Source organism: Saccoglossus kowalevskii, chromosome 19, assembly GCF_978046115.1.
Source record: "Saccoglossus kowalevskii chromosome 19, keSacKowa6.1, whole genome shotgun sequence".
NCBI classification, from domain to species: domain Eukaryota; kingdom Metazoa; phylum Hemichordata; class Enteropneusta; family Harrimaniidae; genus Saccoglossus; species Saccoglossus kowalevskii.
The window spans coordinates 24,749,295-24,772,499 of record NC_140659.1 but is presented as its reverse complement, the minus strand read 5'-3'; the positions used below and the strand labels follow the sequence as shown (position 1 = coordinate 24,772,499).

Here is a 23,205-nt window from a genome sequence, read left to right as displayed (position 1 = left end):
AATTTGACATTTTTTTCTTGCAGAGTTGATGTTTTTTTAGCAGTGTGAGACCACCACCTGAAGGGCATCACCAATGAAGTTGAAAACAGAAGCATGCATTTTTACAGTACTGGCAACAAAACCTCAACATTATACACCTCCCTAGGAGGAAAGTAGAAAATCAATTTTATCACTCCAATTTTGTTTTAACAAATGGACTGATAATTCATTTTCTATACATAGACAAGAATAGCCTATCATAATTGAATATAATTAGTTTTCCATAATTCAGTTTATATCTGATACAGTAATATACATCATTTTTTCAGAAAAACTGGTAAAATTAAAAAACAGAACAATTGTGAGGTATAAAATTGTTGGCAGGTTTGCTAGCTGGTTTCCAATACTTCTATTACTCTAGATATTGATTTGGTGCCCTTAGTTTCAGCAGCCACCTGCGGATATATAAAACAATATATGTGGGTATATAACAAAACAATGTTTTTAGAAAAGAAGAAAGCAGTTGATGAAAAAATACTTCATTAGTTACTATGTTTCACCTGATTAAAGAAGCAGTAACATGTGCTCTCAATGCTTCCAAATAATAACAAAGTTAAATAATATGATGGACAATATGTCACAGATAATCCTCTCAATACTGTTATCTACTCATGAACATTTACAGCATATCTTCCAAATACAGGTATTTACTCATGAATATTCAAAGCATATCTTCCAAATACAGGTATTTACTCATGAATATTCAAAGCATATCTTCCAAATACAGGCATTTACTCATGAATATTCAAAGCATATCTTCCAAATACAGGCATTTACTCATGAATATTCAAAGCATATCTTCCAAATACAGGCATTTACTCATGAATATTCAAAGCATATCTTCCAAATACAGGCATTTACTCATGAATATTCAAAGCATATCTTCCAAATACAGGCATTTACTCATGAATATTCAAAGCATATCTTCCAAATACAGGCATTTACTCATGAATATTCAAAGCATATCTTCCAAATACAGGCATTTACTCATGAATATTCAAAGCATAATGTCTAAAAACACTACCTGCTCTCACAATTATTGAATTTTGCAATGACAAATCTACCATAACTTACTGTGAGACTCATAAAATCCAAAAACTTGGTGAGCATTTCAACCATACCGCTAAAATCACCTTGAGGAAGAAACTGCTTGACCTTCGTTAATGTTTGCTGTCAAATGGAAGAAAAATAAAGTTAAGGAGAGTTTCTTCAAACCACTTATGGTGAGCATTTCCACAAATATCCTAGACAACACAATCACCCAGTTGAGTGACTGAGTTTCTCACTCACTGGAGTTTTCAGTTTTCGTCATGCCTACACAAACATTATACATGTTGTTCATACATGTACCAAGTTTGAATGAAATTAGCCAAGGCATGCTTGAGATATATGGGGAACAGAAATTTGAGACAAAAATAGCCACCAATAGGTCATCAAAATACATTAAGTCTTTTGTACCAACTTTCATCAACAAGATAAGCCAAAGCATGTTAAGAACTATTTAAGAACACATGAAAATAAAACCAACATGGCCGCCAGATAGAATTATATCAAAGAGCAAACTTGTGTGCTCTGGTAACTCATAATGTGTAATGTTCATACCATGATGTTCATATGCCTGACTACATATTCAATTTTGTATTTTTTTTATGAAAATGGCTACCAGTTGACCAAATTTCATTGCATTCCAAAACTATGTGACAACAACATTCAAACCATTATTCTTTGCATTAGTACCAAATTTGTGAAAACGCCTCTGGGAAACAAGCAGTGAATTTATAAAAAAACAAGCCATGCATGGCAGAGTCCCAGTTAGTTATCAAATTTAAGATAGTTTTCTTTGATATAATTATAATATTATTGGAACATAAACATGTGAGATATGGATCCAGACGCTGATGCTTTATTATGAAGATTTTTTTAACATTGAAAATGATTGACATTCAGTCAACTTGTATGTGATCATATCAAATGAGTACATGTCCATATTGAGTGATATTGCCCTGGAACAGCAATAATTAAAACAAACTGGCCACCATTCGACCATTCTTAATCGGATGATCAAAACAATACATTACATATGTATTACATACATGATGCAAAATGAATATATAAAATTTGAATCAGTCAAAACATGTCAGAGATATGGCACAAGAACTGCATTGATTGAAACCAAATGGCTGTCAGTCAACTATTTTGAATCGGATCTGAAAAACAAAATGATGTGCATGAAGGTCCCATAATGTCCAATGTATGTACCAAGTTTAAACAAAATACTTCTGTAAACAGCCAAGAAATGGTTGATTTTGATGATTTTTCAGTACAAAAATGTCCACCATTCGGCCATCTTGAATCAGATCATGAAACATATTGATGTGCATATGTATATTATGATGTATGTGTGAAGTTTGCAAGTAATTGGTCCAGGCATGTCTAGGATATAGGCTTGGATGCATGGACACACGCAAGCATAGAGGTCAATCTATAAGTCCTTGTTTTTGGACTGTGTCCGAACGGGAACTAAAAACCAGTATAGAAAAGAAGACGGTTACTTACGCTGTTATCTTGTATAAGACATCCAATTAGAAGGGCAATGTAAGATGCTACAATACTATCTTCCATTTGCTTGCCTGCTTTATGTAGGGCTATGAAGAGAAACAAAATACATACATAGCTTAGAAGTAACTCATTGCATCATACAAATGTAAAACTAATGCAAAATGAACATCAATTGAACAACAGGAATATTGAGTTAATACTAGGGATATATTGTTTCTATTACAGGTAATATGGGGATGTTATGTTTACATACATCACTGTCATAAAGTTCATATAATGTACACTGTATAAAAATATGGTGTAACGTCTAATTTGAACACCAATGTTACTGTGACAAACCATAGCACACTGTGCACCTATCATGAGAATATAACACTCAATCACCTGTCTATAAAAAAGTATTATAGCATGCGATACCTAAAGTTTACTGAGAATATACATTATACATCTAAATCTCACCTTTTGTTATTGATTTTTTAACCTTTTCCTTGGTATTCTGTGGGGAACTATCACCTTTTTCAGGAATGACAACCCATTCAAGGCCTTCTTCTGACTCTATCCATTTACCACTCTTGTCGTTTAGTTGCTCAGGATCATTAAAAGCATCTTTCTGCTTCTCAGCTTCTTTTGCTGCTCTTTCTCGTTGTAAGAATAGCTACAATGAAATACACGTACAATTTTACCACTTTGCCCATTCAGCCACGGGATCCAACCATGGCATGCCCCGTACTTGCGATTTCTGGTCATTTTAATCACAAATGTTTTATCAAACCAAACCAAACCATGGATATCTATATCAACCATAACCACAGTATCTGCGTACATTCTAGGTGACCATGGCCAAATCCAAAGCAACCAAGGTCTAATCTCTTCTTAATACATATAATTTCCAGACAGCTGTTATAGCATCCCTTTTTCAACATTTCCAGTTCTCTCTCAATTAAAACTCATACATGTTGGGTCCTCAACCAACAATGACAGACTCAAAAAACTATAAACAAGTTATAGTGCCAACAGCCGGTTTTTAAGCGAAAATGGGGGGTGTTGATTACAAGCACACACAATTTTGTTCGCTGGTTTATCTGGTTCTGACGATTTATCAAATGTTTATGCAGTAATATCAACCCCCCTTACGCAGATAAAATTGAAATGTATTTACAACGAAACATGCACTTATTTGATGTCACACTCAATATTTTTACCGAGAAGTTCACAATGTTCTGTATTTATCCTCACAAATTAGCACACAAACGGCTATACCATTGACAGGAAGAATTCCTTACCTGAACTAGTGCTTCAACGGATGAGACAGCATCATCATCAACTGAATTACAGCTCTCGTTCTCTGATTGTGAATCATAGGAAAACTGTGTATTGGTGGCCACTAAAGCTTTACGATTCTTAGCACTGTGTTCCACTAAATTGATAAGAAGACCCAAACTCTGTCAAGATAAGAAAGAAAAAAAATTCCACTGTAAATATGTGTTGATCATTCATCCAAGCACTGCAACTGGTCATTCTAAATAAAACATATATTGTTTTGAAGGAATTAGTAAATATAAGAACTTGACAATGACAACATTTGTAGCTTTAACAATTGGTAAAGACAGTATTATTTCACGAATCATCATGTTTAATTAATACCAAATATTCATATTTTTTTCAACTTCTTTGAGTGATTTCCTTTTCTTTCTTTCTTTTTTTTTTTTTTATCTACACAAATCTACATGTATCTTCAATGCCCTTGGCAAATAAGGGTAGCACTATTGACTCCATTGGCCATGAATACCCATATACACTCCTGTTCAATTGTCACTGCTTGACATTTTCATGATTTCAGAATGTTATTGCATTCATGAAGACAAAATTTGTTGAAAGTTACTTACTGGTACACCCTGTGTCATATGACGTCAGAAAATGTTACAAAATGTTTATGATTTTCACTGACTTGCAATATTCACAAAAACTTTGTCTCTCACAAAATTAAAGCAGCTTATAGTAATTAAAAAATAAACCGAGAAAATGACAGAATTTTCAAATATCAATTTCTAACACATTTGAGTTTTGATAATACATTTGATACTTACCAATACTAATATATCAAATCTCTGATCTATGGGTAAATACTGGGGTGTTTGTAAAAGACAACAAAATGCCATCGGTATCAATCCATCTCTTTCACCAATTTTTGTACTTCCCCATTCTGTAGAAAAGATAAAACACGTCATTGTTAATGCCGCAGTCACCAAGAATGTTATTCATGCCTAAGATAAAGTTGTATGGCCATAAAAGCAAGATGGTTGCATGGCTGCTGTCTTTATCTGATTACAAATTGAATTGTTATGAACTTGTATCGCTACATGCATAATATATGTAAGCAAATTGGATATGCAAATCACTGGTCATGTGACCAGATAAATACGTATGGTCAGTAATTGAGATTGAATAATTTAGTAATCTACAGTGGCTATCTTTGATCTGATTGTAAAGCAATCATATACATGTCCTCCTAACATGTATAATGTGCCAAATGTGAACAAAAACTGACAAAGGTATGACATTTTCAGAGAACAAAATGGCAACCAGTTGCCCATCTATTTATTTATTTTTATTTACTCAACCACTGCATGTGCATATGTCCCACATAAAGTACTAGGCACATGCAAATAATAAAGACTTTTTTTTTATATTCACTTACACGGATGATGTATTGCTTAATACAGAATCATTCATTCCTGTGACATTACTTCAAAATACATCTTTTATTGTCTGGCACATTGAAAATGTTGATAACATACTTGATAGGTGTGTGTGTTCAGGAATGCATCATTGGTAGAGAGTAATATACTTTTTAGTATACCACTACCACCTCCACCACATCTGTGTTTGAGATTTCATTTCAGTTGGTTTTCCTTTATTAAATAAATGTATTTGAAAAGTACCATGATGTGTTGATATTGAAAAGCATTTCTGATATAGTATGGAAGTAGATTCTAACTGCTAGTCAAATAAACTCACCATTGTCATGTGTCAAATTCAGGAGTAATTTAAGCACCGATAAGAGACACTTTCGTATAACAATTCCTGGTTTTTTACTTGTACTAATGTCTTCACTTGAATCAGATTCCTCATCAACTGCATAGATTTGAACAAACCTCTCACATAATCGTAGAGCTCTGAAGTGAGAAAAAAAGTGGTTTTCATTTTTAGTTAAATTACTAGTGAAATGTACTAGAACATGCCTGAGTCGAACTCGGCCAATAATAACCATGACAGATACACATAAAAGCAGGTATTTTTGTAACATGGTTGGGTGCTTCTATGTGTTGTCTTTCTATTGTCCATGAAAATCTAAATAACAAAACACTATGAATTTAAATTTAATCTGGAAAATGACCCAAGCCTACCCTTTTGTTTATAAAATGTTAACACAAATGACGATGACAAATAACAGATATTTGTTCATCTACACTAGGAGAAAGTAATAATGTAGTACTTACTTGATTGTAGATGACACTAATAGAAAATTTTCAAATGTGATGAGATAACCCTGGTTTTCTGCATTCATAAATGTCACACTCTCAAGCACTTGTAGACATCTTTCCATTTTAGAGACTTTCTCAATCATACTATCAGTTAAACTGTCATTCAATGTTGTCAATGACTCCACACACTCGGAAACTGTTATTACAAAAAGAATTAGACAAAATGAATAATGATGACCAATTTATGAAGCACAACTGCAACACAATATTGGTAAAAATGTTTAATTTTATCTTTGACACAAGGAGATAAGGTGATTTTACCAGATACTGAAACTCATGATAAAGCACATGATAAAGCGAGGGAGTCGTCACCTGCACATGCGGCAGAAGGTCATAGTGCTGTTTACACACAAACGTCCACCCATGGATCTTTGTGTTTTTAGAGTATGTTGTTATCGTAGCTTGGGACTCAATTCCCACGTGTGCACAGGTGACGACCACTCCGCTTTAAAGCACAGGGGCCATCACCTGCGTGCACATGAGAATTGAGCCCCGAACTACGATAACAACTTATGCTAAAACGCAAAGGCTCATGGGTAGACACTTGTTTGTAAACAACATGCTATGATCATCTGTAGCATGTGCAGTAGATGACTACCTCACTGACTGTAGATACGTAACCAATATATGGACAATATGTTACGAGTATGTGTGTGATCTCACCTGTGTGAACAAAATAGTCCAAACCATCAACTTTCCTTAACTCTTCTTTAAACCATTCACCTGATTTCATAGCTATCAAAGACAATAATGACTCTAAAGCAAGACAACTTGTCTATTGAAAAAAAATCAAAACAGAAATGTCAGTAGCTGGTAGAACTGAATGTAATGTAAAGAGGAACAAGATAAGTTCAAAGACATAGTTGTATTAGCCAATACTGGTTTATTAGTTTACTGGAAAATAAAATGTACATTGAAATAGATGTATGATCATGTTGACAAATTAGAATCATTAATTAAGGTAATCATAATTAGCTGAATCTTGAACTAGTGCAGATACAAGTTTGCTAATAGAAGTGATCAAAATCAAACCAGCAGTTTCCAGTCCAGTATCTCCGAGGAGCTACAATGTCTTCCAGAGATTTTGGGAACTCTGCCGTTTTTACTAATTCGCTTTTAATGAGGTCAATGAGATGCTATGAATTACAGCATTATTTTATAATTACATTGCTATCAGTATCATAGTGGAATGCAAACATTTGGGAATTTACTTTGGGAAACTGTGTACCACCGATCCAGTGTGCATTTACAAGTTTTAGTGTGATTCACTATAGTTTATTTTTTATTGGGAATTGATTTTATTAAATTCAGTGCAAAATATTATAACCCAAGTTGTGATGTTTAACTTTAACAAAGCAATGTGTCACTGTAAATATTTATGGCATGTAATTTTGTAAAATCTATGCAAAGGCGTTCATGGAGATGATATTTATATTATTACGTGATTTGGAAAAAAACTGACACATAATTTCACAAGAGGCACAGATACTCACCGTTAAATTGTTGAGGTCAAGGCCTTTCACCATAGCACTTGGAAGTTTCTTGTATATACTCCGCACCTTTTCTTTTGTTCTGTTGTACTCTTTGCTTAATTTACTTGGCGATGTTCTTGGATCGACTGAGAGTAATTTGACTAGTAGTCCCAGACTTTTCTGATCCAGGTCCATATTCAGTCTATCCTTGCTGAGCATATGCATTAATGCAGACGTACACATTGCTAAACTCTGAAACACAAAAATTCAGCGAACATGACGACAATATAACATTTGACGGAATGCAAATAGTCACAAACACAGACGCAAATCTTATAAAAAGCTTTTCACTGGCATTTTGGGCACTTATTAACAAGAACAAATTATTAAATACATGAATGTTTAATACTATGAGGTTATTACAAAGATACTGCAAAGTATGCACGAATACAGTACGCGCAAAGGTTGATGCGACCACGTACTGTCTGAGTGCATACTTTGCAGTATCCTCAAAATAATCGCATTATTATACATCTTTTTCTCCAAGGAATACATCATGGGAATGCCAAAACCCAAAATGTTTAGAACAGATTTAGCGAACTACTTTGTGTGGGGTCGGGAAAAACCCTGGGGGGCAGCCATGTTTGTTTTTATTGGTATTAGAAGTTGCTTATGTGTGTAATCATTCCATATTTGGAATTCACGTTTCCTAATATGGTAGGATGAAAATACCCAGTGCAATGTCGCAAAATTATGGCACGCTGTAACTTATGGTGTTACGGTGAGAGATGTATATTGATTTGTAATATTTAAATACATGATTTTTTTTTCAAAGCTAGTTTAATGTTTGACTGTATTATAGGTACCAATATATGACATCAATCCTAAACTTCACAATTTGTCAACTAATGAAAGACAAGATGAAAATCAATTCAGACTTACTGGATTTGTAGCAGCATCATGAACAGCAGTAAATATCTTTGCGGCCATGCCATGTGCTCTGAGATGCATACGAAATGACGACACAGCACATTTACCAGCCAATTCAACAGCACTGAAATAAATGTAGGTTTAATATTCAGTCAGTCAGTTGTGGTGAGTGTAAACAATGGATAAATCCTAGGTGGTATCTCATGAAGAAATTGGTTCAAAATTTATGTTAATGAGATGTCTGACCAAAGGTGATTTAAAGGTCAAGCTAGCCAAAGGTGATTTAAAGGTCAAACTGGCCAAAGGTGATTTAAAGGTCAAACTGGCCAAAGGTGATTTAAAGGTCAAACTGGCCAAAGGTGATTTAAAGGTCAAACTGGCCAAAGATGATTTAAAGGTCAAACTGGCCAAAGGTGATTTAAAGGTCAAACTGGGCGAAGATGATTGAATGGTCAAACTGGCCAAAAGTGATTGAATAATCAAACTGGTCAAAAGTGTTTGAAAGGTCAAACTGGCCAAAAGCGATGATTGAAAGGTCAAATTGATAACAGGTGACTGAATACAGAAGTGAACTGACCATTAATATTTCTTTCTTTTTCCAGAAATATGTGCAACAAATGCCACCATTGACCTTTTTATGATGCTGTATACTTATAACAAACAGGAATTTTGGATGAAATCAAATACACAGCACAGAAACCATGTGTCATAATCTTTTCATTCTTACCTAAGGCATCTTGTTGCCATGGTTTCCGTATCATTTAGACCATCCAGTAGATATTCTATATCGTCAATAAACTGCTGGCTTTCTCCAATTTCCTGGCACTGATGTGCCTGTTTCACATGCTTCACAACTGTATATAGCTATGTATAAAAAAAAAAGATTGAGCTGATCTTACATGGATCTAAATTAGTGAACCAGGCTTACACATAATCCTGCCTTCAATTCTGTTTTGAGCAATTTTAATAACAATTCTAATGGTAGTTCAATTATTGGCCAATGTTATATGTCTATTTTGGGATTGTTAGTTAGTCCACTGTTACAATTTCAGTGGTGTACATTGAAGAAGGTGCCAAATCTGTGGTAAGGTGCAACATGGAATAACTGATATAACTAGAACAACAGAGTTCACTGTGAAGATTTCACTAGAGTCCTAAAGACACATAGTCAGTCAATATTTTACTGGGGTCCTAAAGAATACAATATTTCAATTATTCTGACACAGGATATACTTACTGGTTTTGCTTGCTTATTGCACTTAATTGATGTGACAGCATCATCATACAGCTTTGTTGGATAGGATACCGATCTCACAAGACCTGGACTCGATGTCGATGGCACTGGATTATTTAGTTCCGACAAGGTGTCCTCTTCATCTTCCGAATCGTTTTCTGTTACAGTTTTCTGTAAAGAAAGAAACCATTAAAAGTTGTGAACTGGCTATTAACAGATGCCGATGAGGTAAATACATTATAAATGCATGTCTAAACATGCATTATGGTAATTTAATGCCCTATCCTTGTGTCAACCAGGTCTGGTCATACACAAGCACCTATGAATCTTAACCAAGGTTCCTTAAAAAAACATATTTGTTGGTGAATGAATCTCAGATTTAGCCTCCCCTTTGAGTCTTTGGTACATTCACTCAAGGTGGGGGTCAATCAATTTTTGCTGTTCAACCCCAGGTAGGTATGCCACTATACTACCATTGACCAGTTGTTGGGTTTAAATTCTGGGGTTTCGTTAATATGGCCAGCTACAAACCCAAATTGGCCATCTACTTTCTCCCCTGACTGCCTACGTCGGCCTCGCTGCAGCGCTCCACACTGCCGAGAGCCTTTTTATTTATTTACTGGCCTGTTGTTACTGGATGATGGCCTGCTATTAAGTGTTTGTGAAACCTCTGAAATTATATTGAAAGTAGATTAATAACTATTGTCCTTTTAGCTAGTAAGATAATTACTAACTAGCCAGCTAACTTGTGATAGATATTTTTATGGAATCAACATGATGATGATGTGCACACTTAGCGGTTGAAGGCTGTGTCACTCGATTAAACAGGAGTATGTTTCATATTTTTTCTCTCTAAAACTGTCATTGGGCACTAGGTAGGTAATATTCTGTGAAATCAGGTTAGCATCCGTATACTACAAATATATATATAGTAACAATGTATAGTGAAAAGAATCATAAGTTGCTGCCTTGGGGTAAGATGAATAAATAATCACTTGATGGAGGTAGAATTCTCAGAATTGTATTTGTTCCATTAGTATGTGCCTCTGTGAACATCAACTGTGTCTATGGCCAAAAGAAGTAATATTTGAATTATTCAGTTTATAACAAATGTAATTAATTGTTTAGTAGAGCAAATAAGGTATCTTGAATACAAATGGGTGTGACCCCCCCCCCCAGTTTTCTGCATTGCATCATGGGAAAAGTTTGGCAAAGAAATTTGCATTGTGGCAAACCAAAAAGTAAAACTTTGTGTGAACTCATACAACTATGTTGGGATAATCTTTCAATGAAATGGAAGATTCTCTGAGGCTAGAGATAAAGCTATCAAAGCAATGTATGTGCTAAAAAAGTCATTGCCAAAAGAAACAGATTTCCATTATATATTCATTTTTTTAATACATGTATTAAACCAATTCTTTTACGGATCTGAAATTTGGGGGATGGAAAATATAAGTAATACATGTAATACATATAAATAGGAAAAAAACAAAACAGAAAATTCATCTTAAATTTATTAAAGTATTGCTAGATATTAACTATACACAGCAAATAATGCATCTTGGAGTGAAATAGGAGAAATCCCTTTGATAGTCGATTTTAAAATAAACATGATCAAATTTTGATCATGATTAATACCGGTAAATATGCCACTAAATAATTATGCAAAAGTAGCATTAAATGACCAGAGAGTGTTACAAAATATAACCTCTCCACTGTCACAGCAAAGTATAAAATTTAGAACATACACTAAAATCAATAACAATTTTAAAGACTACATACAAATAAGAGAATTTCTGTAACTAGATTCAGAACAAGTAATCACAGTTAAGCCATTGAAAAAGGAAAACACACCCATCCAAAAACAGGAAATAGGATTTGTAAACATACATGTACACTTCATTTTGGTATGTCCAAAATACCAAATAGACAGAAAAGAAACACTCCAATATTATATTCCCAAAAGAAATCATCACTAATCTGCAGAAATTCATTTATTTAATGAAAAGTGGTGACAAAAATACAATTAAAGCGGGGGAGTTGTCACCTGCTCATGCGTCAGATGGCCATAGCGTGTCATTGTTTACAAACAAGTGTCCACCCATGAGCCTTTGCCTTTTCAGCATTATCGTCGCTTGGGACTCAATTCTCGTGTGTGCGCAGGTGACGATCATCCACCCCCCCCTCGCGCTTTAAGCTATGAGGTGATTTTATTCACGAAATTTTAAGAAATGAGCATTCTCTTGATTTGTAATACTGACTTACTCTCTTTCACTATTATATTAATTTTATATACATAGTGCTATTAATCAAAAGAAAATGTTATTTCTAAGTATGCAATAAAAACATTATTATTATTATTGGGTACAACCTAATACAATTACTCAGTAAACAAAGAACAGTAATTCAGTGATTAGTATCTTCATTGAAAACAAATTAATTCTAAAATTATGTGATTGCTGCCAAAACTGAACAGACATGTGTTTTTTTGAGATATCAAGAATTGAATTACGATGAACTTGAACTACAAACACATAAATGTACATTAAAATCAAAGCATATCATGTGGCTATGAGAGCAATAAAAACATCTCAAGTACAGAGGGCACCCAATTTTAAAGCAATATTTAATAAAAATGCTACAGCGTATATGAATAGGATAGGATAGGGAAAAATCTGTTTATCAAGGGTACAAGGCAAACTCTTTGGGCACCAAAGCAATTGCCCTTGATGCCTATGTCAAGTTCAAGCCCAGACAGACACAATGTACTTCCAGTTTCTCGACCATACCACATATACTGTAGAATACTTTATTTTAGCTGGAATTAATTTTCGCTGAAAAGACATTTTAGGTGTTTTGTATTGAATTTATTTTCAATGTAAAATATATGAAAAAAGTACATTTGCCTGATTTTATTTTCATTAAATCATTCCTTCAGCGAAAATAGCAAAAATAAATTCCAAGCGAAAATAAAGTATTTTACAGTATATAGCGATAAAATATTTACTATCTTAGTTTTCTTAGTAATATAATGTACCACAAACAAGCAGCTTAATAATATATTTGACTTACTGTGTTAGCCTGCCATGGTCTAGCATTGTAAACAGCTTTCGTTGGAGTCTGTAAATAATCAAACCCAAAGTAAACATAAAATGTGGTAAGTAAATAACCTCCATTCAGAGCTGTGCATGGGGCAATGCAGTGTAAACTCAAACATGACTGATTTTGGTGAAATTTTGAGCTAAAATGAAATCCCGAAAATCAAGCTTATTGACTGCTTGGCCGGATGGTTATCATGAAAAAAAAAATGAAATTGTATGCAACTGTATAGGTGACTTAAGGCACAAACAAAAATGTTGTGCCCCCTGATTTCCTTTTTTTTCACACTTGTTTTGTTTAAAAAACATGAATACAAATTTAATAGTAAGATTTTTTTCAAGATCACAATATTAATGTACAATTTTGTGTTGCATCATTAGCACAACTAATTGCGTCACATCAAATCTTTGTGCATCAGTGGTAGGCCATATCGGCTTAGAGCGCACGCTATGAATATATACATGTATATATGTAAACAATATGACTACAAATTAGTAACCAACTAAGAGTGATATCATTACAAAGTTAGAATATAATTGACCCAAAACGTGCCTGAAAAATGGCCGATGGCATGTTCAAATTGATAATACTTTCAAGATGATCAGAGTTACTGTCCACAAAAAGAAAAAAACAATTTCAAGACAAATTTTACCAATATCTTTAAAAATATACACACAATACGCCTTAATGAGCATATAAAAACAAGGTGGGCGTGGTATAAACACAGAGCTCGAAATTACACAATTTTTAGAACTCTGCTCTGCCACCATTTATATCAAGTTTAGTAGCAACTTACAGCCATACAGAAAAGTTTCAATTTCAATTTGTATTGGACACCCAAAATTTGGTGACAAATTGGTTTACCTAAAATTTAAAGTATGAATAATTTTGTAAAATTTGTAATACTATTTTAGGTAAATGGTAGCCCTAGGACAAGATTTGGTAGTCTGTGCATCTTGAGCCTAGTTAATTTCGAGCCATGAAAAGCATGTATTCAGATTTCATGTCAACATACATGTACATGTTATGTCAAACATAGCAGTTAATATGTACATTAACGATGGTTAAATTAGAGAAATAAATCAAACAGTCAATACAATAAGATATAGAAAAATAATATATATATTTATATATAACAAGTGTCTTTAAATAACCGTTTTACTGCAAAGATCTATTTTTCTATGCTTCCACAGTATACATTTTATGTACCAACAATATATTGTGAAGTCTGAGAGAATTGCATAATGCATGAACAACTGCAAACAATTTGGCAGTTAAAAGATTGTACTACAATAGCAGTGTACTCTGTAAGGCCCAGAAAAAAAAATATTCATGTTTGTTAAAACTGGGCACGTAACAGGTTTTGTTCATTTTTCATGATAAAAATAAAAATAAATGCACAATTTAAAAAAAAAAATATCTAAAAATGATTTTGGTTTTAACAGATTTACCAGAATTACTGTAAGGTACAGTGGTACTTTTTAATTTCATAACAAGACATAAAAATATTGTTATAGGGTTCTTTAGGCAAGTGAGTCAGTGATTTTCATGTACTCTTAACCATTCTGATTGAATAAAAAAAAAATTATAGCGGATATATATTGATGAGTAACTGTATTTCTTACCTTTTTTGGACTTGGTTTTTGCTCAGTTAAATTCTTCTTTATTTTACTACCTGATATGGAGGATGTGAACGTATTGAATCGATTTGTCCTCATAGGCCGGACCTTTCTAATAATTTGCTCATCGGCACTGGAACTTGGTATACACGTATCGCTGTCATCTGAGTCATCAAATTTATACGTATCCTGTGTTGATGACTGTGTGGATGACTGTGAGGATGACGGGGACGGGGACAGTGCCGTACTTCCTGTGCTGGTTTGTGATGACGCAAGTATTTGACTTCCCCCTGCATTTCCAGAAAGCTTCAGTGACGATGATGACCCATGCCTGCTGTAAGTTTTCATTACTTTCACTCGCTTGACAGTTCCGACAAAGTCGTCATCAGCATCATCAAAATCGTACGCATCTTTCCCTGAGTTATGACTGGCTGATGTTAATGATGACATAGAAGGTGCAGAGCTGGTCCGTGGCAGACTTTTAGTCATCGTCGTTTTCACTGTAGTCACAGAATGTGTTGAAGTTTTGGAACCAGGATTAGAAAGAGTTTTAAGTCCAGAACTTGATTTCTGAGAATTTGTTTTAGCCATAGAATTGCTGTTCACTTGCTTGGAGTTGGCTTTTGCATGAGAATTAGTCCTGTAATCTGTTGGATTTAATATAATACACTGTTTCTGTGGTCTTTGGGCATATGCATGTTCCTCTTCCATTTTATTTGGCAGTGGCTTTTGTGCATATGCATGTTCTTCCTCCATAAGGTGCATTATACCCTGTGTTTTCTCTTTTGGTGGCGATTTCTGTGCATAGGCATGCTCCTCTTGGGTCCTAATGCCGTCCAGTTCTTTGGCTGGCTTGTGTGTAAATCTATCAAGAGTAACCTGTCTCTTGGGCTTCACTGAGATAATAGATTCCATGGGAATGGTTATAAGATCATAACTGTTAGAGTTGGAAACGCATTTATTACTAGCAACAAACTTGTGCTTTGAAGAAAACTTGTTAATAAGCTCTGATTTTGTTTTTGATTTTGAATCCAGTCTTTTAGAATTGGTCTCCCCAACCTTTGTTTCGATACTGAGTGACACTGCTTCTTTTGAAGAATGTAAAAGCTTATTGCCAAGTGTCTTGGATGTGACATCACTCGTAGATTTTTCCCCGATAAATTTAGACAATGTCTCTACAACGTTTAAGCCTGAGTCAGCAGGTTTGAATTTTTTATCCAAAACTTTCGCCTTTGTTTCCATGATCTTTGCTGACACATCAACTTTTTTATCCACAACCTTCAGCTTTGTATCCAATACCTTTGACCTTGGGTCAGTGGGTCGCACATTTAAATCCATACTCTTTGATTTTGCGTCGGCAAGTACAACCTTTGACTTTGAATCAATATTTTTGGATCTCAGCTCAGCAACTTTAGCAGGCGGTTTTGGTTTTGAACTTGATGCTTTGGCTTTGCTGGTGACGATCTCTTTTTCCACCTTGTGAATTGAAGTTGTGAGATTAATTTTTGTATTCTCAGCGCTAGAACGTAGACCTTGCTTAAGATTGGTTAGCACTTTACTTTTATCGCTCATCATCTGACTTCTTCTTTGAGGGCTCTCTGGAGGGGGTTGTCTGTTCTTCCTCCTAGGTGACACTCTTTCATCATCACTCTCAAAGCTGAAGGGGTCTCCTGAATCATCAGTGAGTCGCCTCCGTTTCGGAGACACCATTGGCTGGGGCTGTTCCTCTCTTGCTTGCATTTCCGAAGCAGTTTTTCTCGTCAAACGACTGCTTGTATATGTCATATTACCCCATCGCTGGTGTGTAGATGCAGTTTTTGTCGGCATATTACCTTTTTTGCCGCTTTCAGTGAATATGTCATCAAAATCGTTACTGGTAACTGAGTCCTTGCCTTTACGGCTGTACGTTTTGGTCCCGTACCTTGGCATCTTGCGAAGTGTTTCTCACATTAAAAAATCAAATTGTTTCATTAAAAATCCAAAATACGAATGAGTTGAGTGTCTTTGTGACGTCTTCAATCATACAAAGTACTTGATGTATCTGGAAATGAAAAATAAAATGAAACAATTAAGGGACCAAGACTTGAAAGAACAATGTAAAGATATACTTGTATATATAATCCTTCAATTCTACATTATAAAGTAATCAGAATAAATTGCTTTTAAAACAGTTATTTTTAGTATTTATTAATTATTATTTAGTTAGTTGATATATTTGTATTAGTCTTATTTTCACTGTAGCAAATTTGTGTAATAGTGTAGCAGCTAATATTTCACATGAGTCACAGTGAGATATTTTAATATGAAATTATTAAACACAGGTCGAGCAGAAAGAATAGAATACCAGGCCCCCCAAATCTAATATCGTGATGGTTTCAGCAGCATAGCATTATATGTATTCTCTCTATATACATTAAATGTACACTACAGGTACATGCAAGCAAAAAATGTTTGTTTTGGTAGAATTTGTTCTACTTGGTCATTTAGATGAAGAATATGTACTTCTAAAAGAGAACTTTTATACTGCGAAGTGATTTAATTTGCACTGGTTTGTTTTACTCACTTTCTTTTGAATCAGTTCCTAATTCAGATACTAAAAAATTCAACTACATGTATGGCACATACATTGTATCTCAATTATTTCAACCTCATTTCTAGAGCGGAAACCTTTGCAGTAAGACTAACAGCAAATAAATGATAATAATTTCTCTCACTTCACCACACTATATAATGAATGCTGCGACCAATGATGGGTGAGACAGTAGTTGCTTATTTCCCTGTGTTTCATTCAAGGTTGCCAGGTATAAACGAATCTTGGGCCTGCATGTGTGCATGTACATGTATTGGCATGTCTGCTATGTAACAATGATTATTAGAAAACAATGAACAAAGAAAGAAGTCTCCTTTAAAATAAAAGAGGCAATTCAAAATTAAAGTCTCTCCTTCAGGTGGAATGGCTGGCAAAAACATCAATTTTATTGGAACATTGCTGGCGCTATTTGTTTTGTCTTTGATACATTCCACATTGAAAAGCAAACACCCCTGAACACAACCATTTTCAAGTGGAAAGGCTGGCAAAAACATAAATTTTATTGAGCATTGCTGGTGCTATTTGTTTTGTTTTTGATACTTTCCATATTGAAAAGCAAACACCCCTGGACACAACCATTTTCAGGTGGAATGGCTGGCAAAATCATCAATTTTATTGGAACATTGCTGGCGCTATTTGTTTTGTCTTTGATACTTTCCACATTGAAAAGTAAACACCCCTGGACACAACCATTTTCAGGTGGAATGGCTGGCAAAAACATCAATTTTATTTGAAAATTGTTGGCGGTATTTGTTTTGTCTTTGATACTTTCCACTAAACACCCCTGGACACAACCATTTTCAGGTGGAATGGCTGGCAAAAACATCAATTTTATTGGAACATTGTTGGTGCTATTTGTTTTGTCTTTGATACTTTCCACATTGAAAAGTAAACACCCCTGGACACAACCATTTTCAGGTGGAATGGCTGGCGAAAACATCAATTTTATTGGAACATTGTTGATGCTATTTGTTTTGTCTTTGATACTTTCCACATTGAAAAGTAAACACCCCTGGACACAACCATTTTCAGGTGGAATGGCTGGCAAAAACATCAATTTTATTGGAATATTGTTGGCGCTATTTGTTTTGTCTTTGATACTTTCCACATTGAAAAGTAAACACCCCTGGACACAACCATTTTCAGGTGGAATGGCTGGCAAAAACATCAATTTTATTGGAATATTGTTGGCGCTATTTGTTTTGTCTTCGATACTTTCCACATTGAAAAGTAAACACCCCTGGACACAACCATTTTCAGGTGGAATGGCTGGCAAAAACATCAATTTCATTGGAAAATTGTTGGTGCTATTTGTTTTGTCTTTGATACTTTCCACATTGAAAAGTAAACACCCCTGGACACAACCATTTTCAGGTGGAATGGCTGGCAAAAACATCAATTTTATTGGAATATTGTTGGCGCTATTTGTTTTGTCTTCGATACTTTCCACATTGAAAAGTAAACACCCCTGGACACAACCATTTTCAGGTGGAATGGCTGGCAAAAACATCAATTTTATTGGAATATTGTTGGCGCTATTTGTTTTGTCTTCGATACTTTCCACATTGAAAAGTAAACACCCCTGGACACAACCATTTTCAGGTGGAATGGCTGGCAAAAACATCAATTTCATTGGAAAATTGTTGGTGCTATTTGTTTTGTCTTTGATACTTTCCACATTGAAAAGTAAACACCCCTGGACACAACCATTTTCAGGTGGAATGGCTGGCAAAAACATCAATTTCATTGGAAAATTGTTGGTGCTATTTGTTTTGTCTTCAATACTTTCCACATTGAAAAGTAAACAATTATAATTGATAGAATAAAAGGTGTATTCTAGACAAATAGCAAAAAAATTATTCCGCATTTGTCAAATTCTACGCAAAGTTTTGACGTCACAACAATGCTATAACTTTTGTTTGTTCAGTTTTTACATTGGATTTGACATGTAACAGGGGATCTCGCAGTCAACCAAGAACAGTCTTTTGACAATGTCCAACCCCCTTGGAATTTCTTCCAAGAGAACATAACATGCTATGGGTGACTGATTACTTTACTCCCATACAACACATGTCAGTGTGTATATTAGCAGGGCTGGAGAATAACATTTTTCTTGGGATCCTAAGTGGGCTATCAATTTCAAAGGTCTCAATATAGTCGGTCAGTGGTTTGGTACTAGAACACGATTGGGAATACATGTACAAGAACGCGATACATGGAAATAACCAACTCACTTTGTATATAACAAACCAATGGAGAAATATTTAAAATTTTTTAAAAATTTCTAATAGTCCAGTTGGGCTCGCTACTACATGTACTTTTGGAAAATGGTTGTCTTGGCACAAACACTGGTAGTCTGTGTGCTTTGGGCTACGATTAATTTTGAGCCTTGATACAGTATACATGTAAACTTTATTTCTAGGCTACATGTATCGTCAGAATATACACCTACTTACAATACATACAGTTGTACCAATGCAAGGAGATAGTTAGATTTGAGAGTTTTTCTAAATGAACAAAAAAGTAATTGAAAACACTTAAACAGTCAGTACAATACTGTGATTTTATAACTACTACTACTGGTATGTCAGACAAGTGCTCTCACTGAACAATGAAATTTATTTTTTGTCAAAACAATCTTTGGTGAATACAATATATAATACATACAAGTATATAACACTACTGTATAAAGAAACTTGCTATACACTGTATCTGATAAAAAGCCTGCCAGGAATATTGGGAAAAATGTTAACTTCACATTGAGTATTGAAATACAACACTGTCAGATAATTTCTCGTAATCTGGGCTTCCTACTAAGGCAAATGTTTTAGTTATGTTTTTTTGTGTGCAAAAGTCAATTACCAACTCAACTCAGTCACAGGGCGAGAATATATCGTATCGTATCAAATACAAACTATTATCCAAGGCAAATATCTTAAATCCATTGTGACATCATACATGTATGAACTGCCACATACTCTCAGGTCATTAGTGAGCAGTCAAGATACCATTGTACTATAAAGGAAACGTATGGCCGACTGACATTTTTGATTACTGCTCTGATTTCATGGAACGATCTTCCTCAGTCATTACGTTCATGCTCATCAACAGCTACTTTTAAAAGTCATTTGAAAACATTCCTTTATAACCAATGTTATTAATGCAATCTTACTATCATTTTAACTTACAAAATTCTTTTTTAATCCCATTGTTATTTTATTGTCATTTCACAATCCCTTTTCTATTGCCATTTCAACTTTGTAAAGTGCTCTGAGACGCAGTGTAGTGTAGTGCGCTATATAAATAATATTGATAATAAGCCAATAAAAAATTACAAATATTTCAGATTCATGTACAACACTGCAAATTTCAATTTTTGCTAACTTCTACAAAATATTTACAGTACAGTCCAGTGCAACTTAACTTCCAAGCTGTCTATATTATTTTTGGTGACATATGTATGGTACTAATATGAAACATACTTAATTAGGTACTTAAACATACTTAAACTGGCTTAAAGCTATACTCGCTAAATGTTAAGTAAAACTCTTAAGTACTGTAGCATATATACATTCAAGGCAGTCTGCTGATAGTCTCTCAGGAACCGAGTTAATTATAATAAGTCACTACATATTGTTCAACCTATCCAGAATACACAATATGCAAATAGACTTAGTGTTTCTTTTTATTTGAAAAGCATATGGCTTTACTATGATATTACAAAGTAGGATATGCACCTTTACTATGAATACAGATCAAGTACATGTACAAAATATACATATAGTATATGTATAAACTCAGACATGTATACATGTATTTGCATTTCATACAAGTAAATGTAACAGGTACATGTAACTACATAATATATGTATTCAATGTATATATAGGATTAGGATATCTGCCTTCTGAAAGATAGATCTTTTTCAATATTATGACATTATATGTATCTAGGGTAGAATGCAGCTCATTTGAAAAGTGATATGCCTCAATATGGGCAAATAATCGAGAAACTGATCTGAATTTAGATGATATTGCTTGTAATCAATATATTTTTTAGTTTGCAAGTTTACCGACACTAATAATTTTACGATCAAAAATTTCAATTTGACAAAAACAGAAATAAAACAAAGGGAAATACAACAGCAATTATGATCATATTCTAAGCTATAGGGTGTAGTTACTCTGTAGAAATTGCTTGATCTAAACATTACATAAACACTGCTTAAGTCCATATGAAACATGGTGAGAGATTGATGCATATTGACTGTCTAATTTTATAGATGGCTTTTAATTTGTATAATTTTGAAAAAAAAAATGTAAAATATAGATGGTTTTATATGGCTTGGCTTCTGCTAAAAATAAAAATAGTTTTAGCCACATTGGCAAATAGTACTAACCATTGTTTTTATTGGTCAATTTAAAATAGGATTTGCTACTTTGCGAATAGGCATAAATAAAAACGATGAATACAGCAGAAATTGAAATGTGCTACTGCAACATACACCTTATATCAAGCAATATTTTTTCTTGACGATAAATTTACATGTATGTGGGTGATTACATGAATTTAAATGATGACAATTTTTGCAGAATAATTCATTGTTCAAAATTACTTTTTAATGACACAATTTATAGTAGTCAAATGTAAATGCAATTAGCCACTGGTAACTGATGAAGGGTTAGTGGAGGCCCAGTATGATCATACTGTTTTAAAAAGTTTATGACTATACGAGTAGCGCTTCATGGAAGAATAATGGAAATAACAACTGCAGCTTGAAGTCCTACTCAGTATATTACTCAGAATCTTAATAAAAACTCTGATATTGACATGAGCAGGCAACACTCAGTACATATTGGTTGGAACACTCGCAACCCAGTCTACTGTCTGTAAAATTACAAATTACTATATTTTCATCTCAGCACTGATACTATTATTGAGATAATACTGAGGATTTACAAAATCTTATAATAACCGCAAATAAGCCTCAAACATTTGGTGGGCTAAATTCAAAGCCAACATTCACAACTTGAACTTTGCAGGCAATTGCTTTTATGTCTAATGAACTCACCCTTCAAAACGATATGCTAAAGACCATTTTATAATTTCTGACCTTGGAAATAGGTGCCCTCTCAACTCTGTTCAAGCCCAGCAAATTATTACCAGGTATTATTATTCTATTTTAAGCGTCTCTAATTTAGGTATTTGGCGAATGAAACGCCTTTATTTGGTTCGAAAATATATCCTAAACAGTTGCTGAGTGCAAAATAAAATTGTTGGTGATTCCACCTGATACCGTACAAAAAATGCTCAAAATTTTGATGCAAATTACATAGGCTTTAATGTTGTTGACAATGAAAAGTACAGAACAAGTTTCAGATAAAAACAAACATCAATGCATTTCTTAGCATTTCACAAAATAATTTATAAATGTTGATAATTACTCAGTCAGAATTATAATAATGTGTAACAAATTAATTGGTTGGTTTGTTAATAAATGCAAGAACACTTTTTTTTTTCACACGCAAACACTTGATGCGAAACGTTATCCAGCATATTTTTTTCACCCACAAATTGACATGATAGGTCAATCTTGGTATTAATTAACCAATCACTGTGCTCTCGCTGTCGCTCGCAAATGTCGTAAATTACGAAATTTGGACGAGATTTACGAACAAAATAAATATCTATTAGTAGGATTTACGAACACATTTTGTACAAAATACCCTTGCAAATCGCCCTCATTTAATTGTCAAGACTCGACTGTGATCATCATGCGTGTTACGGTTTGAGTGATTGTCATTTTAAAGTTAAACAATGTCCCGTTACTTCTAAGATTGCAACAATTGTTACATGGTGATCGCGATCAACACGGAACTGCCATTGAATGTATTTTTCCACTCTAAAGTTATTTTGGTGTCATCGCACATGCGTAGTTTAGTCGACATGTGTTTCAAGATACCCCGCGACATTACTCTAAGTATGGAACGGTTTCATGTCGCCCTTATCAAACACGTGATTTGTTTATTTATTGAAAATGGAGACCACGTCAAAAAGGAGCAGACAACTGCTCGACGAGTATTTTTCACGACGAGATGGAGAAATCGCTAAATCGTGTTC

The 23,205-nt window shown here is 34.2% G+C and overlaps 1 protein-coding gene across 1 annotated transcript in view; it reads right to left on the bottom strand.

Annotated features, from left to right (window-relative positions):
* Positions 1-252: 252 nt before the first annotated feature.
* The window catches only part of LOC100376151 (wings apart-like protein homolog), a 35,538-nt gene continuing 12,585 nt past the window's right edge, over positions 253-23,205 (bottom strand). Inside the window, exons 2-16 of the mRNA XM_002731451.4 lie at positions 14,504-16,538; positions 12,852-12,899; positions 9,783-9,950; positions 9,273-9,409; positions 8,558-8,669; positions 7,637-7,867; positions 6,807-6,918; positions 6,099-6,279; positions 5,617-5,774; positions 4,686-4,801; positions 3,882-4,040; positions 3,058-3,253; positions 2,596-2,684; positions 1,114-1,209; positions 253-434 (exon numbers count right to left, since the gene is read on the bottom strand). Of these exons, the coding sequence (XP_002731497.1) occupies positions 369-434; positions 1,114-1,209; positions 2,596-2,684; positions 3,058-3,253; positions 3,882-4,040; positions 4,686-4,801; positions 5,617-5,774; positions 6,099-6,279; positions 6,807-6,918; positions 7,637-7,867; positions 8,558-8,669; positions 9,273-9,409; positions 9,783-9,950; positions 12,852-12,899; positions 14,504-16,426 (3,792 nt within the window). The 5' untranslated portion in view covers positions 16,427-16,538 and the 3' untranslated portion in view covers positions 253-368. The remainder of the gene's footprint in view (positions 435-1,113; positions 1,210-2,595; positions 2,685-3,057; positions 3,254-3,881; positions 4,041-4,685; positions 4,802-5,616; positions 5,775-6,098; positions 6,280-6,806; positions 6,919-7,636; positions 7,868-8,557; positions 8,670-9,272; positions 9,410-9,782; positions 9,951-12,851; positions 12,900-14,503; positions 16,539-23,205) is intronic.